The sequence below is a fragment of the Equus quagga genome, chromosome 11 (assembly GCF_021613505.1).
Source record: "Equus quagga isolate Etosha38 chromosome 11, UCLA_HA_Equagga_1.0, whole genome shotgun sequence".
Classification (NCBI taxonomy): Eukaryota; Metazoa; Chordata; class Mammalia; order Perissodactyla; family Equidae; genus Equus; species Equus quagga.
This window is the reverse complement of record NC_060277.1, coordinates 55,021,848-55,039,289: the sequence shown is the minus strand read 5'-3', so window position 1 is coordinate 55,039,289 and position 17,442 is coordinate 55,021,848. Positions and strand designations below refer to the sequence as shown.

The following is a 17,442-nucleotide window of genomic DNA, read 5'->3' as shown; positions in this document are numbered from 1 at the left end:
TTAATATTAGCCATTTATCTGTTTTATATGTTGCAAATATTTTCTTCTAGTTTATCATCTGTCTTTTAATTTTGCTAATAGTGTGTTTTGCCATGGAAAAATTTAAAACAATTTTTTTTGTAGTCAAATTTGTCAAATTTTCTCTTAAAAATTGGATGGTTAGAAAGCCTTTTCCTATGCTTATATTATGGAGTGATACCTATTGTTTATTGAGAGCTTGCCGTGGAAAAGGTACTATGCTAAGAACTATTCATATCTTAATCATAGAAAGAGTTCTGAATTAGGAAACAGCGGCCTGGGAGACAGACCTTGGCTGAGGCCTGGCTTCAGTGCCCACGAGCTATGTGACCTTGTGCTTGTGTGTTCTGAGTTCCAGTCTCATCATCTCTGAAAAGGGGATGATAATGGCATCTACATCATAGGGCTGTTGTGAGAATTACCTGGATTAATACCTGAAAAGGGCTTTGAACAGTTCCTGACACATAGTCACTGTTGGATAAAGATTGGCTATTTATTTACCATACCCTATTTTGTTTTTTTTTTTTTATTAATGTTATGATAGATTACAACCTTGTGAGATTTCAGTTGTACATTTTTGTTAGTCATGTTGTGGGTACACCACTTCCCCCTCCCTATTTTGGTTTTAACATAAAAATTATAACCTAACACCCCATTCTTCAAATTAAGCAAAATTCTGTCATCACTTAGGTGTTGTTTCTACTTCTTTTACTGTAGGTCTTAAAGATCACCATGAAACATGTCTTGCTTTTTACATGCTTTGTTGTACTGTAGCTTAAATCAGATAACTCAGCTCTGGGGTTTTTTTGTGGAAAGGCTCGAGGAGAACAGTTTGGGACATGGCAAGAGCAGATTAACTGTGATTTTAAACCATTGATGCTTATGTTTTGTTAGTCAAATATGAATAATTACTTAGAGTTATAGATGCTTCTAAAGCGTGGTATTCATAAAGTAAAATTTTTTTGCTACTAGAGTTTACTAGGGAGTGAAGCCAACAATTTACAAATGACTCTGGTTGCCGGGCTCTCCATGGCTGCGCTGTGAGGCTCACGCTGTGTGCCCTCACCTGCCTGTGTGCAGTCCTGTATCTTCAGGAAAAGTTCTTGGTTATTGACAATCATTGATGATGCCTTGAGTTGGAAATGTCTTTGGCTTGTGCTTGATGTTCTTGCTTATGCTTGATGTTTGATCATGCGTACTGGCTACTTTAATTTCATTTTCAGGGGGTTAGTTCGTCGTAGGCCGTTTAGTCAATCTTTTAGTGTTTGGCCTATGATTTCTCAGTCACCGCACTTTGAGACTTGCGGGCATCGCTTTGAAAATATGAAACATCTGTCTCTTATTTGCAGCCATTTATTTGCAAATATGAAACAGCTGCTTTTCTTAAAGCAGCTACATGAGCCTTAAACGCCCTCCCCAATTTACTTCTATGGTGAGACTTCATTACTACCACGAAGTTCTCTTTTTAGTGAGAATTTGGAATTGCCGTGGTGGGCAGACTGTTGGTCTTTTGGTTTACCTCATGTGGCCACAGACAGAACATTTTCGAGCCAGCATTGTCATAGATTATTTAGCAATTTCCCCCCTCTGTTGCTAGCTTGGAAATAGAAAGTATTTTTTCTTTCTGTTTTAGCCTTAACTTTATTTACGATACTCTAGATAGTTTTTTCCTTATTTAGCAAACAATTTTAGATGGCTCAGCATTGAAACATTTGTAGTGAAAACCACTGAATTAAATAAAATTCTGCCTTGAATTTGCTTGCTTTCGAATGGCTAGAATTCTTGTCTGTGTTACAGTATTCTTCTGAATTTGCTGTAATTTGGGGATATCACAGTTCTTAATTTACACACTCTGCTTGAAAAGTCCTGGTATCTTAAGTCTCCCACGAGACTTATAGAAAGTGTTCAGTATTAACTGTGCTGTGATGCCGGCCTCCTGCCCGCTCTCTGCCGTGTGTCCCAGCGTGAACCCTGATTAGAAGCTTCCGCTCATCGCAAGCTGACTGCATTGTCTATATGTTTTGGCGTCTCCAGGTTACCAGAGAGAACTTCTCTATCAGAGGGAAGACGGCTCTTTCAGTGCCTTTGGGAAGGATGACCCCTCTGGGAGCACTTGGTAAGTGTTTCTGCTGGTGGAGCAAATCCGTGTCACGGAAAGGGCTCTCGCTAGGTCATGATGGCCGTGACATTGATGGATTTGTCTCTGTGTATGGGCTCAGAGGCTGCTTTTCCCATGGCCTGGCTTTAAAAGAATACTAGCAAATCAAAGGTTTTTATTTAGAAAAGATAGATCATAAATCTTTTTTTTTTTTGGTGGGAAAAGCAGCAGTAAAAATACTTCATGATGGTGCTGTAGCTGACAGGAAAAATATGTTAGAAATACTGCATGGTTGTGACATAGTTCTTTCTTCAATCTGACGTGATCAGCATGAATTTTGTGTTAATGCAGTCAACATAGTTTCTTCAGGGTTATTTTTTATGAAAAACAGTGATGGAATTAAGAAATAAATGTGCAGAGTTTCCTCTAGAATGGAATCTCTGTGAGGCTGATTTTGGATGATTATACTCTTTCCTTGCTCTATCTTCAATTTCATACTGACTCAGAAAAAGATAGACCAGCTGTGTCAGTTGGGTTAGAGAAGGCATGCTGTGGGAACAAACAGCCCCTTGAACCTCAGTGCGGTCAACGTGTCGCTCAACAACGGGGATGCGTCCTGAGAAATGCACCATTAGGCGACTTTGTTGTCTCAACATCATGGAGTGTACAGAAGGGAACAAAATTTGCCACCCCAAAATGTGTCTCTTTAACAGGAGGATTATTTTAGGCTTTTTTTTTAAGGAACAAAAGACTCAGAAAGTTTTTCTTGTTACTACCCCTTAACTGCCTAAAAGAATTCAGATAAAAGAACCTGTCTCAGGAAGCAGCTGTGACCTTAGCATCATATGAACTAGTGGTGGACAGGGAGGAATCTAGAAAAGCCTGTTTGTTGGGCTCCCTTCTGTGTCTTCTGTTTCTGTGTGGCCAAATGCTTGTTTTCCAAATGTTTGCTCCTTTTCTCCTCCCTGTGAATTGCCTTCTTCCCTTGGAAGTCCTTGACTCTCCCTGCCCCCATCATCATCTTTGTCTTTAGCTGAGGACAGTATTTAAGGTGAGGGCTTTGCCATTTTGGTGAGTTACTCAGTTTTCCCAGGTTTCTCCCATACATGTTATTAATCTTTTGTTTGCTTTTTTCCTGTTAATCTGTCTCATGTCAACTTAATTCTTAGACCAGCCCGAAGAACCCAGAAGAACCCAGAAGGGTAGAGGAGAATTTATTCTTCTCCTGCAAACCCATGGCACAGCCTACTGCACACCTAGACTGTATGGTACTAATCTTACAGGACCCCTGTCGTGTATGCTGTTGTTGGCTGGAAGGCCATGATGCAGCACGATGGTAGCTTATTAACAACAAGGGTTTCTTTCCTGCTCGGGCTGCATTTCCATTGTGGGTCAGCAGGGGGCTCTGCCGTCTTCCTTCAGCTGCTGCCTTCTCGCCGTGACTCCAGGAGGCTCCAGGACGGCCACTGCTTGGGGAGAAGCCTGTAGGGTCCAGCACTGGCAGTTAGACTGGTCAGCCTAGGTGTAACATTTCTTTCCGCTTTGCTATTGTCAGAGCTGGTCACGTGGCCATCCCTAACTTCAGGGAGGCAAGGAAGTGGATTCTTCTGCACAAAGTAAAAGAGAACTGGATATTATTGAATGTTAGTAATGTTTACCACAGTAAATCTTTTATAGGGTGGAACAGATCTGCTTCAAATTTTGTTTTGGCATAAGTCAGGATATAGATCCATAAATAGAAAGGTTTCAATGTTTTATTGTCTGATGTTCTTTTCAGCTCAATATTTAGTGTTCTGTACCAGGGATCAGCAAACTTTTTTCTGTAGTGGGTCAGATGGTAAATATGTTCAGCATTGCAGGCCACGCAGAGTCTCTGTTTCATCGTCTTCCTTCTCCCCTCCCCCTTCTCTTTTTCTGTTTCTCCCTTGAAAAGCCATTCTCAGGTGTAGGGGCAGGGGAGAGGTACATGCAACAGACACTGGGCTGTATTTGGCCCAGACAGATTTGGCCCATGGGTTGTAATTTGCTGATGCCTATCCTACAGGAGAGAAAATATTCATTTCCTCTACTTAACAGTACTACAGTTTGATTTCGAACTATATACACTTCATCCACAGCTTTAGGGCTGAGCAAAGTGCGTAATAGGATCTTCCTCGGTAAATACCAGAACAGTCCAAAGATGAATAACCTTTGACAGTTTATTGAACTGTCTCTGTCAAATTCTCAATCTATAAAATAATGAGGCTGGATTAGATGATTTCTAAATTCCTTTCCAAATCTGCTATTTTGTGAGTTGACCTGGAATTTCTTGGCAACACTTAAATTGAAACTGTGTGCACCTGCTGGGCAGAGTTGTTCACGTTGTCCCTTTGTTGTCTTTCTTCCCTTTGTTCTTTCTTCCGTGATCCTCCCTTTGGTGAGTCTTCTGATGGGGAAAAAAGTATTGTTGTTGTTGTTGTTTTTCTTGCTAAGTGTATTTGGAGAACTTTATAAGGTGTATTTTACATAATTCTTTTCCCTTTTTCACCAAGGTTGTCAGCTTTTGTTTTAAGATGTTTTCTTGAAGCTGATCCTTACATAGATATCGATCAGAATGTGTTGCACAGAACATATACTTGGCTCAAAGGACGTCAGAAATCCAGTGGTGAATTTTGGGAGCCAGGAAGAGTGATCCATAGTGAGCTTCAAGGTGGCAGTACAAGTCCAGTAACGCTTACAGCTTATATTGTGACTTCTCTCCTGGGATATAAAAAGTATCAGGTATTTAATCTTTAATTTAATCACTCACGGGAGGGAAATCACAAGGAAGGTTGATCTTGATGGGTCAAATGTGTCTCTGGAAACTTGAAGAGTTTTGCAATTTTACATCACATTCGAAGTTAGAATTTGGGCACCCTTTTGCTTTGCATTGTTTACCACATTCCAAAATAAGAGAATAAAAATATTAACCCACTTTTTCAGAGTAACTAAGAGAATTCTAAAAATGCCTTCTAGTATAAATGTTATAATACTTGCAATTGGTAAAAAAAAGTCAATATATATTTTATCCTTGAAAAGGTTTTTCAATTTCTTAGGGGATGGAAGATTCTTCAGAATTTGGGGGTACATTCAAGCAAATGCAGGTTGTGAAGGATTTTTTTATTTCTAAAATATCATGGAGCAGTTACAATGCCTGCTACTTGAGTACAGAGTACACCACACTCTGAAGAGCGTGTTAAGTGGGCGTGAATGTCTGGATGAGAGTGAGTGTGCATGGAAAGTTCTGGTAATAAGCCTCATTTTGCTCTAGAGTCATCTCAGTCGTTGATGTGTTTACTGCTTAATGCTGACTGCATTTCACATGATCAGAAAAACAGCTATTATCTACGTTAAGCTCCTACTGTTTTCCTAGACCAATACTAAGGATATAGAAGATAAACTGTCACTTGAATTTAGAGCTTCAATTCCCCAGGTCAAATATGAGAAACATCTTTCTCAAGCTGTATTTTCTGCTCTCATCTGAGTTCGTGATATTCACTGGGAGAAACGCTTGCAGAAGTTCTACTTATTTCTTATTCCTTCTAAGGAATGGTGCCTGTTTACTTATAAAAACTGAAAAGCAATGTTATTTTCAAAATGTATGGCAGATCTTTAAATGTCAGTGATCATCCTTGATTCCCGTTGCCTAGGACAAAGGCAGGCACTGACTCTGACCCTGAAATTATTTTTTGAATAAATGTTTGGGAATACTTTTTATTTAAATAAGTGGTAGTGGGTCATTTTGAATTGTAAAATATGTATTTTTTTCTTTCAAGCCTAATATTGATGTGCAAGAGTCTATCAACTTTCTGGAGTCTGAATTCAACAGAGGAATTTCAGACAATTACACTCTAGCCCTTATTACTCATGCGCTGTCATCCGTGAGGAGCCCCAAAGCCAAGGAGGCTTTGGATATGCTGACTTGGAGAGCAGAACGAGAAGGTAATGCGTGGGATCCGTTTGGGATTGTTCAGTGTTATGCATTATGAGATGTGTAAACTATGTGAGAAAGTTTTGTAAACTAGATTTGAAGTTGGTCACATTTACATCCTGTGAGAGGGATGAAAAACAGAACGCAGATGAGATCAAGGCGGGTCTGACATGGCTGTGGTGTTTCCACTCTCTAGAGAACTTCGGGGCTCCTGTGTTCCCTTCTTTCAGATATGCTCTTCCCTGTGTCAGTTGCCCTTTGAGTTCTCTGACACGTTTCTGGTTTGGTGGCCTCGAGTGGTCGTTACGACCTTGGGTTGTGGTGAGTCTTGGGTTCCAATTCTGATTCTGCTACTTGCCTTTATGACCTTCAGTGTCCCTTCCTGTAAAATGGGAACATTTATTTTAGGGTGCCATGAGGACTGACTGAGAGAATGTGCAGTCCCTGCCACATAGCAAGTCTTCAAAAATGTGGGCTGAAATGCAAATGCCAAAAAATGCTGTTAGTGAGTTGTGTGTATGATTTTGTTTTTGTTTCCTTTTTTGAATGGGGCTGCTTTTGGGCTACAACAGGACAAAAAGCACAGGTATTGTTACTTTGCAAATGGCCTCTGCAGGCAGGGATCCAGGGTGTGTGCGTGTGTGTGTGCATGTGCGTGCGTGTCTGTGTGTGTGTGCGTGCGTGTGTATGAATGAGAGAGAGAGATGGGATGGGTGGGCAGAAATAATTTTAGGTAATGTCCATTGATTCTAAGCTCTGTTAATTCAAGAAGGAATAACTGTAGGAAGTACACAGAAACTTCTGAGACTGTAAAAAATATCACTATTAGCAGTAACTTAAAGATTGAGTTATTACCTTATTACCTGTGCAGTGCTGGGGACCTGAAGACTGTTGCGTAGAGATTGAAGTAGTCCTTGACGTTACTTCCTCTCTGCTTGGCTAAGTGGTACTCATTTCCCCTCCACCCAAGTGCAGTCATCACCTACATAGTGATATTTAGATGCTGGCCCTCTGGGGGCCAGCAGGACTATTTCTAGGAAGATTGTTGAGTTGGCCAGCGTCCCTCATTTTTTCTTGGGGACTTGAATTTTGAACTTATAACACCAACTTTCAGATAATGAAAAAAAGACAGGTTTCCTGGAATATTAGAGTTGGTTAATGGCAGATTCCAAGACCCGAGTTCTTTCCGATGTGTCCTAAAATATTTTTGGGATGGTCTGGTCAGAAAAGTTATGTATATTATCTTCTGGAATATAGTATGTTTTTTCCTTTTATTTATAGCTGTTTAGGCTTGTGCTGAACATATGGAATTTCTCTTGGGAAAATAGTTTCATCAGAACATCTTCAAATATAAGCAATAGGGAAAGGACGAGAAATTATAAGTTGCAATAGTTTAAAAAGTGACAGATAAGCACATGTTTATTTGTGTGTGTGAATATACATGTATTTGCTTGGCGTAAATATTTAAACATATAGAAATACATATTTTTATGCTAGTCAAGTAGAACTTTGGACCAGTGTAGGAATATTCAATTGTAATTGCTCTGTAATTGCTCAGAATGTTGTTGCTTTCTCTTGCAGGAGACATGCAGTTCTGGGTGACATCAGTGTCCAGACTTTCTGAGTCCTGGCAGCCAAGCTCCCTGGATATTGAAGTCGCTGCCTATGCCCTGCTCTCACACTTCCTGCAGGGCCAGCTTTCTGCGGGAGTCCCAGTTATGAGATGGCTGAGCAGGCAGAGGAATCGCTTGGGAGGTTTTGTGTCTACCCAGGTGAGTGATGAGAGTTCTTCATTTTTAGTCTATATACATATATGTATATATTTTAGGAAGTATGTGATTGCTTTTTTCATGGCTTCGTAAAATTGCTTGGCAGTTTAAAAGTTTCGTAACATAAGTCAAAGGTTTAAGTTACTGCTGTTGGTTTTTCTCACCATCAATTGTAAACACCTATGTGCTATCGACATGGAGTACATTAGTCCCCTGTCTATCGCAGCCGTTTTCCTTCAGTGGTAACTAGTAGAGTAGATGCTCAGTTCCATTCAGCAGATGTTTTCCGAGCCTCTCCTGTACTCTGGGTCAAGGAGATTCAAAGATGAATGAAGGAGAGCTCCACTCACAAGGAAGGTGTATGAAAGTGTAGCGGGTGTCCTACCGTTACTAAATGTGCTCTTTGGAGACCTTGATAGACACTTATATGCACAAATGTTTTTCTTTCCTCAACAGGACACCATTGTGGCCTTGAAGGCCCTGTCTGAATTTGCAGCCCTGATGAACACAGAAAGGACAAATATCCAAGTGACTGTGATGAGGCCCACTTCACCAAGTCCTGTAAAGTTTCTGATTGACACACAGAACCGCTTTCTCCTCCAGACGGCAGAGGTGTGGACAAGGGGGTGGTTATTTACAGTTCTGTGTAGATGATTCCTTGTGCTGGAATACTGCTTTATTTCCATTCAGTTGACTTCAGCAAGGACTTGTTCCCAGAGCCCCGTGAAGAGACTGGGAGGAAGGTGTGCCCTCCTTTGGTTGAATTTGCTGAGCTGAGGAAGGGAGGAAGGATGGAAACTTTGCAAAAGGAGAAAACAGAGCACTACCATATTGGGAAGGGAGTGAACACCCACCAAGTCCCTGTTCTTTGCAGGCATTGTGCCAGATTTCTTCACATGTGCTAGTGCATTTGTTTCTCAAACCAACACTGAGAGGGAAGTACTTTCATCCCCATTGTACATGTGATGAAACTGAGGCTGAGAGAGATGAAGTAACTTGCTCAGGATCATGTGACTGTAACATTAGAGCTTGGCTTTGACCCAGGCTTTCAGAGCGTGTGCTCTTGTCAGCTGCACCACATGTCCTGAGGAGAACTGATAGAACCGGCAGTGGAATTCTTACTGCAAAAGGGAATAAAGGACCACGCTAGACCCTAACTTTATTCCCTTGGTTAACCTTGTGGGAAGTTGAGGGTAATGGATGGAACTGAGAGCTTCAAGGCTAGAACTGAGGAAGAGGTGGTGGCAGAGGAAGAAGAAGGAATAGTGTTCGCCATGGTCAGTGATGGCGTGCCACTGTATTCTCAGGAAGGCCGGAGGACTAGGTGCACCCAAGGGAGGCTGGAGGAGGGAGCTGACTTTTCCTTCTTTCTTACATGCTTCAGCCCTGGCAGAAGGGCAGACCTGTTCACAGCACTAATGCGCCTTGCCGAAAGCAGGGGTGGGGCGGCGTTGAGGGTGTGCATCCTCCCCTCTAGCTCTCTTGCCTGGTGGATGCGTAGCTTTTGACATGTGAGGCCATGTAAACTTCTTGGAGCTTTCCACAGATCGCTTGCTTCTGATGCGGGATAACACTGACCTCTGTGCTGTTTGGAAGGACCTAGATATGGAAAGTCAGCTTTACTTATTTTTTTTCCACCTTTATTCAGCTTGCTGTGGTACAGCCAACTACAGTTAATATTTCCGCAAAGGGTGTTGGATTTGCTGTTTGTCAGGTATGTAATAATGATTATTTTTGTTTAGTTAAATGTGACTTGCTATAATAATTCTTCGGTTTGGGGCACTGCTAAGTCTTTAGCTTAGATAACATGTAAAATTCTTAACTATTTATTTCTATGACTTAGGCAACATAAATCACTCTCTTTAATAAGGAGTATCAGAGATGTTACTAGCTAGTGAGTAGGCAGCAACTATGTGGATTGATAATCTATTGGAAAAGTATTTCTTGAGTATTATATGCTTTTTGAAGTGATGATTAAACTCTTCTAATAGGATTCATGTGAATTGTTGAGAACTTCCACCTTTTTTGTGAAAATCTGCTGAGCTGGTAGAGTTTCCTCTATGACTTGATAAACAAATATGCATTTTACTTACAACTTCTTAATATTCATCTAACAATATAAAAGTCAACAACATATTACATGTAATTGACTTGAAGATAGGATATGTGTTCCTTTAATGTAAAGTCTTATATAATAGTAAATAAGACAATTAAAGCCTGATGTGTTCTGTGTTCTGGTACTGGAAGAAAATATAAAGAAATCTATCGTTATGGTGCCATAGGGCTAGAATAAAATGGAAGTAATATGTAAAATACTCAACGGCATAGTTATTATACTAAGCAATACATGAAAATCCTAGGGACTTAAAATCATCTTGTTAGAAACCCAAAATAATATGTGATAGGACCAAAAATGATTGTGTGCTTGGTTAGAAAAAAAAAATCCAAGCAAATCTGAAAGATTTACTGAGAAAGTAAAAAAATGGCTATTATAGAGAACAGGTACTTTTTCAAAAACCAGTGCAGCTGTCGAGTCGAGAGAACAGGTATGCTTGATGGTCAGCTGTAATTTGGAAACTTCCAAATATTGTAAGGTTATATGATACTCAAAACACAGTAACTGTTTTTTAACAATCAAGGAAAAATGACCACAGTTAAAAGGAATGGTATTCAATCAAAAGGATAGAAAGAGAAAAGAGTGAATAATTTGTATTGGTCTTTAATAACAAAGGCCATGCAGAAATTCTCATTCCTAAGCCGTCTTTCAGAGAAAACAGTAAATCCAAAAGTAAATACACAGGATAGTTCAGATACAACTGAAAAATTATGTATACTTAAATCACTAAATTGGTTGAAATTCATTCTTGATAAACCAAATGTAGATAAATGACTGAAGGCCAATGATTTTTATATGAAGTTTGAAGGAAACAGCAGTAAGTGTAGTATCTCCTGGTCATGATGTTCACCAGTCCTGCATCTGCATTAACTTGCAGAAAACAAAAGGTAGGGACCAATAGGTGCTTCTCATGGTGGAAAGAACATTGCAAAAAAGTTGGTCACCCAGGAAGAGGTATCGAGATTTCCTTTAGCTGATATTTTTGTCAGTGTTCTGGAAAATGGAGGGCAAAGAAAACTCTCTGGTATGAGGTAAATGTTAACCTCTTTTGGATAATAAGAAGCGAAGCTGTTGGAAATGAACTGCAGCATCTCCTGAAGCTCTCAGTGAGCAGTCGAGCTTTGCTGCGGGCCCAGTGTAAACCCGAATACTTTGTTATGGGTGGGTATCACTGTGACCCAGGGTGAATCCAGTGGTTCTTGTTTGTTTCCAGATGATGTCTCTAGGGACAATTGCACCACTGGAAAGGGGATGATGAACATTACAGAGACCGTTTCTCCAATTGTGTGAAACTTCTTCAGCTGCTCAGGAATGTTCTGTAATTTTAATTGTTTAAGAAAGAGTTGGAAAATATTCTGAGTGAGATAACCAGAAGATTGAGGGGGTGAAGGATTGTATAAGCTTGGTGTGGCAGGATAAGAAGTCAGACGTCTTAGGTTTGAAAGATGAAGGCTTAGAGAGAGGAGTTTTAAAAGCATGTAAATCCACGATGACTCCTAGATGTTTAGTTCTGAGGTGTGTGTGTGTGTGTGACGTAAGTCTAAGTGAAAGACAGTCCGATGTTGCGTGGCAGTAGTAAGGCCTATGAACCTTGGTATCAAAAACAGTAGAAGAGGTGTAACTTTAAGTAGATTCCAATCCAGCTTGGCATGAGGCAGGCCTGGGAAGTTTTGAGTACGTTCCTGAGCTTCTGATCTTAGGATCCCTTTGAGGAAAACACTGGTCCCCGCATTCCTCAGTGTCCCCGGGCACCTTTCACATTGGTGGTGGGAACAGAGTATATGCTGAAAAAGACCCAATTGACTTGAAATCCATCACTTATTTTATCATCTTTGAAAAACGTTGTATGATCAGCAAGAAGCCTTAGCAGTTGAACAGGTTTCTGTTCAACCAAAACTGTTTTAGTTTTGATTTATCTACTGAGTTTCTAAGTTTCCAGTTTCTGAACAATCACTCCAGTTGGGCAGCAGAGCATGGAAATTAGTGGATGCTCTCAAGAAAGTTGGCAATAGTTGCACTTTTTTCCCTGAAGAGAATGTTTTACATTATTTGAAAAAAATGACACTCGTGAATATCATCCACGATGGTCTGATACTTGTTTTGGATATTACCTAACAATTTTCTTAATTTTTAAAATCATTGTTTATAAACTTTTGTAACAGTATTTGTTAATAATGATACTTTGTTAGCAAGTAAAACTAATTTCTTCTAGGTTAAAGATTGCAAGTCTAGTTGGATATATGCCAGAGAATCATTACCTAATATTTAGAATGCATAATGATGTCAACTTATTGCTAGTAATTTATTGCTAATTTATTATTTATGATAATTTTTTACTTATTGCAGCTTAATATTATTTATAATGTGAAAGATTCAGGGTCTTCCAGAAGTCAAAAATCTATCCAAAATCAAGAAGCCTTTGATTTAGATGTTGCTGTAAAAGATAATAAAGATGATCTCAATCACCTGAATTTGAATGTGTGCACAAGGTTTGTATCTAAGTCTCTCTTCCTCCTCTCTACTTAAAAAAAAAACAGATTTGACAGGGCTGGCCCCGTGGCCGAGTGGTTAAGTTCGCGCGCTCCGCTGCAGGCGGCCCAGTGTTTCGTTGGTTCAAATCCTGGGCGCGGACATGGCACCGCTCATCAAGACACGCTGAGGCAGCGTCCCACGTGCCACAACTAGAAGGACCCACAACGAAGAATATACAACTATGTACTGGGGGGCTTTGGGGAGAAAAAGGAAAAGAAATAAAATCTTTAAAAAAAAAAACAGATTTGAAGATTTAATTATATATATGTAACTGTATATAATATATATTTAACTATATATTATATAAACTATGTAATATATATACACAACTATATAGTTATCAAACTATATCAGTAATAAGTTGCGTTTAATAAAGATTTCAGTTATGCATTACACTTCAGGTTACAAACTAGAAATAGTGCTAATAATATTTAAGCAGTTCTCAACATGTCCAAATTACTTACAAGTTTTCCTTGTATTTATAACAAGTTTAAATAGAAAAATTTAATAAAGCTCAGGACTAATTTATGAAAACTTTAAATTAACCAATCATGTTTAATATTCAAAATTTGGTTACTTCTTGTTTTTAGTCATTTTTCTGTTAAATAATTATTCCAGGTTCATATTTAACCTTTAGTGTTATGCGTTTAATGTAAAACTTCATAAAAACATGCAAGGTCAATGAAAAGGATAGTTTTTAAAATTGTTTAATTTTATTGAGGTCATAATATTTTATGAGATTGTGAAATTTCAGGTGTACATTATTATTTGTCAGTCACCATATATTTACGCCCTTTTACCCTTAGGCCCACCCCCAACCCCCTTCTCCTCTGGTAAACTGTTCTTTTTGTCCAGGTATTTGTTTATCTTCCACATCTGAGTGAAATCATATGATGTTTGTGTTTCTCTGTCTGGCCTATTTCACTTAACATAATACCCTCAAGGTCTGTCCATGTTGTTGCAAATGGGACAAACTGGTCTTTTTTATGGCTGAGTAGTATTCCATTGTGTGTGTATACCACATCTTCTTTATCCAGTCATCAGTCGATGGGCACTAGGGTTGCTCCCACATCTTGGCTATTGTGAATAATGCTGCAATGAACATAGAGGTACATAAGTCTCTTTGGATCATTGATTTCAAGTTCTTTTGGATAAATACCCAGTAGTAGCTTAGCTGGATTGTATGGTATTTCTATTTTAAATTTTTTGAGAAATCTCCATACTGTTCCCCATAGTGGCTGCATCAGTTTGCATTCCTACAGCAGTGTATGAGGGATCCCTTTTCTCTACATCCTCTCCAACATTTGTTGTTTTTAGTCTTGGTAATTATAGCCATTCTAACAGATGTAAGGTAATGTCTCATTGTAGTTTTGATTTGCATTTCCCTCATGATTGGTGATGTTGAACATCTTTTCATGTGCCTGCTGGCCATCTGTATATCTTCTTTGGAAAGAATATCTGTTTGTCTGTTCATATCCTCTGCTCATTTTTTGATTGGGTTGTTTGTTTTTTTGTTGTTGAATTATATGAGTTCCTTATATATTTTGGAGATTAATTCCTTGTTGGAAATATGGTTTGCAAATATTTTCTCCCAGTCGGTAGATTGTCTTTTGTTTTGTTCCTGGTTTCCTTTGCCTTGCAGAAGCTCTTTAGTCTGATGAGGTCCCATTTGTTTAATTTTTCTTTTGTTTCCCTTCCCCGAGTAGACATGGTATTCGAAAAGATGCTTCTGAGAAGAGTGTCAAAGAGTGTACTGCCTACATTTTTTTCCAGGAGTTTTATGATTTCAGGTCTTACCTTCAAGTCTTTAATCCATTTGGAATTAATTTTTGATGAAACGTAATTGTCTACTTTCATTCTTTTGCATGTGGCTGTTCAGTATTCGCAACACTATTTATTGAAGAGACTTTCCTTTCTCCATTGCATGTTCTTAGCTCCTTTGTCAAAGATTAGCTGTCTGTAGACGTGTGGTTTTATTTCTGGGCTTTCAATTCTGTTCCACTGATTTGGGTGTCTGTTTTTCTGTCAGTTTCGTGTTGTTTTGATTACTGTAGCTTTGTTTTGGAGTTAGGGATTGTGATGCCTCCAGCTTTGTTCTTTTTCCTCAGAATTGCTTTAGCTATTCGAGGTCTTTTGTTGCCCCATATGAATTTTAGGATTCTTCGTTCTATTTCTTGGAAGAGTGTCATTAGGACTCTGATTGGGATTGCATTGAATCTGTAGATTGGTTTAGGTAGTATGGACATTTTAACTATGTTTATTCTTCCAATCCTTGAACATGGAATATCTTTCCATTTCTTTATGTCATCATTGATCTCTTTCAATAATCTCTTATAGTTTTCATTGTATAGGTCTTTCACCTCCTTGGTTAAATTTATTCCTAGAAATTTTATTCTTTTTGTTGTGATTGTAGATGGGATTATATTCTTGAGTTCTCTTTCTGTTAGTTTGTTATTCGATTATAGAAACGGAACTGATTTTTGTAAGTTGATTTTGTACCCTGCAACTTTGCTGTAGTTGTTGATTATTTCTAATAGTTTTCTGATAGATTCTTTAGGGTTTTCTATATAGAAAATCACGTCATCTGTGAACAGTGGGCCTGTATTGCTATGAATTTACCTCTTAGGGCCAATTTTGCCACATCCATATGAATTGGTGTGGTGTATTTTCATTTTCATTTGTCTCCAGATATTTTTTGATTTCTCCTATAATTTCTTCAATGATCCCTTGGTTGTTCAGTAGCGTATTGTTTAGTTTCCACATACTTGTCACTTTCCTAGCTTTTTCCTCTTAGTTGATTTCTAGTTTCATAGCATTATGGTGTGAAAAGATGCTTGATAGGATTTCAATCCTCTTAAATTAATTGAGGCTTGCCTTATTTCCTAACATATGTTCTATCTTTGAGAATGTTCCATGTGCACTTGAGAAGAATGAGTATTCTGCTGTTTTTGCATGGAGTGTTCTATCTCTATCTATTAAACCCATCTGGTCTGTTTTTTGTTTAATTCCACTATTTCCTTGTTGACTTTCTGTCTGGGTGATCTATCCATTGATGTAAGTGGGATGTTAAGGTCCCCTACTATTACTGTGTTACTGTTAATATCTCCTTTTAGGTCTGTTAATAGTAGCTTTATGTACTTTGGTGCTACTGTGTTGGGTGCATATATATTTATAAGTGTTATGTCCTCTTCGTGGAATGTCCCTTTTATCATTATATACTGACCCTTTTTATCTTGCATTGCCTTTTTTATCCTCAAGTCTACTTTGTTGAAGTCTGACAACACCTGCTTTCTTTTGTTTGCCATTAGCCTGGAGTATTGTATTCCATCCTTTCATTCTGAGCCTGTGTTTATCTTTAGTGCTGAGATGTGTTTCCTGGAGGCAGCATATTTTTGGGCCTTGTTTCTTATTCTGTCTAGCTACTCTGTGTCTTTTGTTTGGATAATTCAATCCATTTACATTTAGAGTGATTATTGATATATGAGGGCTTAATGCTGCAATTTTATCACTTGTTTCCCAGTTGTTCTGTATTTCCCTTGTTTCTTGTCCCGTGTATTTTGGACTGCCAGTTTAGTTCAGTGGTTTTCTATGATAGTTTTCTCAGTTTTCTCTTCATTTATCCTTTGTGTCTCTGTTCTGATTTTTTGTTTAGTGGTTACTGTGAGGTTTGTATAAAAGATCTCATAGATGAGACTGTCCATTTTCTGATAAGCTCTTATTTCCTTAGCCTAAGCAGATTCCATCCCTTTCTTCTTCCCCATCTATGTTATTGTTGTCATAACTTGTTCTGTTTTGTGTTGTGAGTTTGTGGTTAAAATGAAGTGATTATAGTTATTCTTGATGTTTTTCTTCCCTTTATCATTAATGTTATAATTAAGTGTTTGCTAACTTGTTCTGATAGAGAACTGCAATTTTCTGATTTTATCTGCCTGCTCATCACCTTCAGGTTTTGTAAACCCTTTCTTTTTTTTTCAGGTGTGAGGGCCTTCTTGATTATTTCCTGTAAGGGGACATTTTGTGGTGATGAACTCCCTCAGCTTTTGTTTATCTGGGAAAGTTTTTATTTCTCCATCATATCTGAAGGATATTTTCACTGGAGAGAGTATTCTCAGCTGGATGTTTTTGTCTTTCAGAATTCTGAATATATCATTCCACTCTCTCCTAGCCTGTAAGGTTTCTGCTGAGAAATTTGCTGACAGCTGATGGGGGTTCCTTTGTAGGTTATTTTCTTCTGCCTTGCTGCCCTTAATATTTTTCTTTGTCATTGACTTTTTAAAAAAAATTTTTATTGAGTTAATGAGAGGTTACAATCTTGTGAAATTCAGTTGTACATAATTGTTTTTCAGTCGTGTTGTAGGTGCACCCCTTCACCCTTTGTGCCTGCCCTCCACCCCCCTTTCCCCTGGTAGCCACTAATCTGTTCTCTTTGTCTACATTTTTAAATTCCTCATATGAGTGGAGTCATATAGAGATTGTCCTTCTCTATCTGGCTTATTTCATTTAACATAATTCCCTCAAGGTCCATCCGTGTCGTTGCAAATGGGACGATTTTGTTCTTTTTTATGGCTGAGTAGTTTTCCATTGTATATATATACCACATCTTCTTTATCCAATCGTCTGTTGATGGGCACTTAGGTTGCTTCCATGTCTTGGCTATTGTAAATAATGCTACAATGAGCATTGGGGTGCATGGGACTTTTGGAATTGCTGACTTCAAGCTCTTTGGATAGATACCCAGTAGTGGGATAGCTGGGTTATAGGGTATTTCTATTTTAAATTTTTTGAGAAATCTCCATACTGTTTTCTATAGTGGCTGCACCAGTTCACATTCCCACCAGCAGTGTATGAGGGTCCCTTTTTCTCCACAACCTCTCCAACATTTGTTACTATTAGTTTTAGATATTTTTGTCATTCTAATGGGTGTAAGGTGATATCTTAGTGTAGTTTTGATTTGCATTTC

General features: G+C 38.6%; 1 protein-coding gene across 1 annotated transcript in view; it reads left to right on the top strand.

Annotated features, from left to right (window-relative positions):
- The window catches only part of CD109 (CD109 molecule), a gene marked incomplete at its 5' end in the record, with an annotated part of 193,812 nt that overhangs the window by 162,004 nt on the left and 14,366 nt on the right, over positions 1–17,442 (top strand). Inside the window, 7 exons of the mRNA XM_046676265.1 lie at positions 2,053–2,134; positions 4,648–4,876; positions 5,911–6,076; positions 7,647–7,837; positions 8,291–8,446; positions 9,483–9,548; positions 12,297–12,439. Of these exons, the coding sequence (XP_046532221.1) occupies positions 2,053–2,134; positions 4,648–4,876; positions 5,911–6,076; positions 7,647–7,837; positions 8,291–8,446; positions 9,483–9,548; positions 12,297–12,439 (1,033 nt within the window). The remainder of the gene's footprint in view (positions 1–2,052; positions 2,135–4,647; positions 4,877–5,910; positions 6,077–7,646; positions 7,838–8,290; positions 8,447–9,482; positions 9,549–12,296; positions 12,440–17,442) is intronic.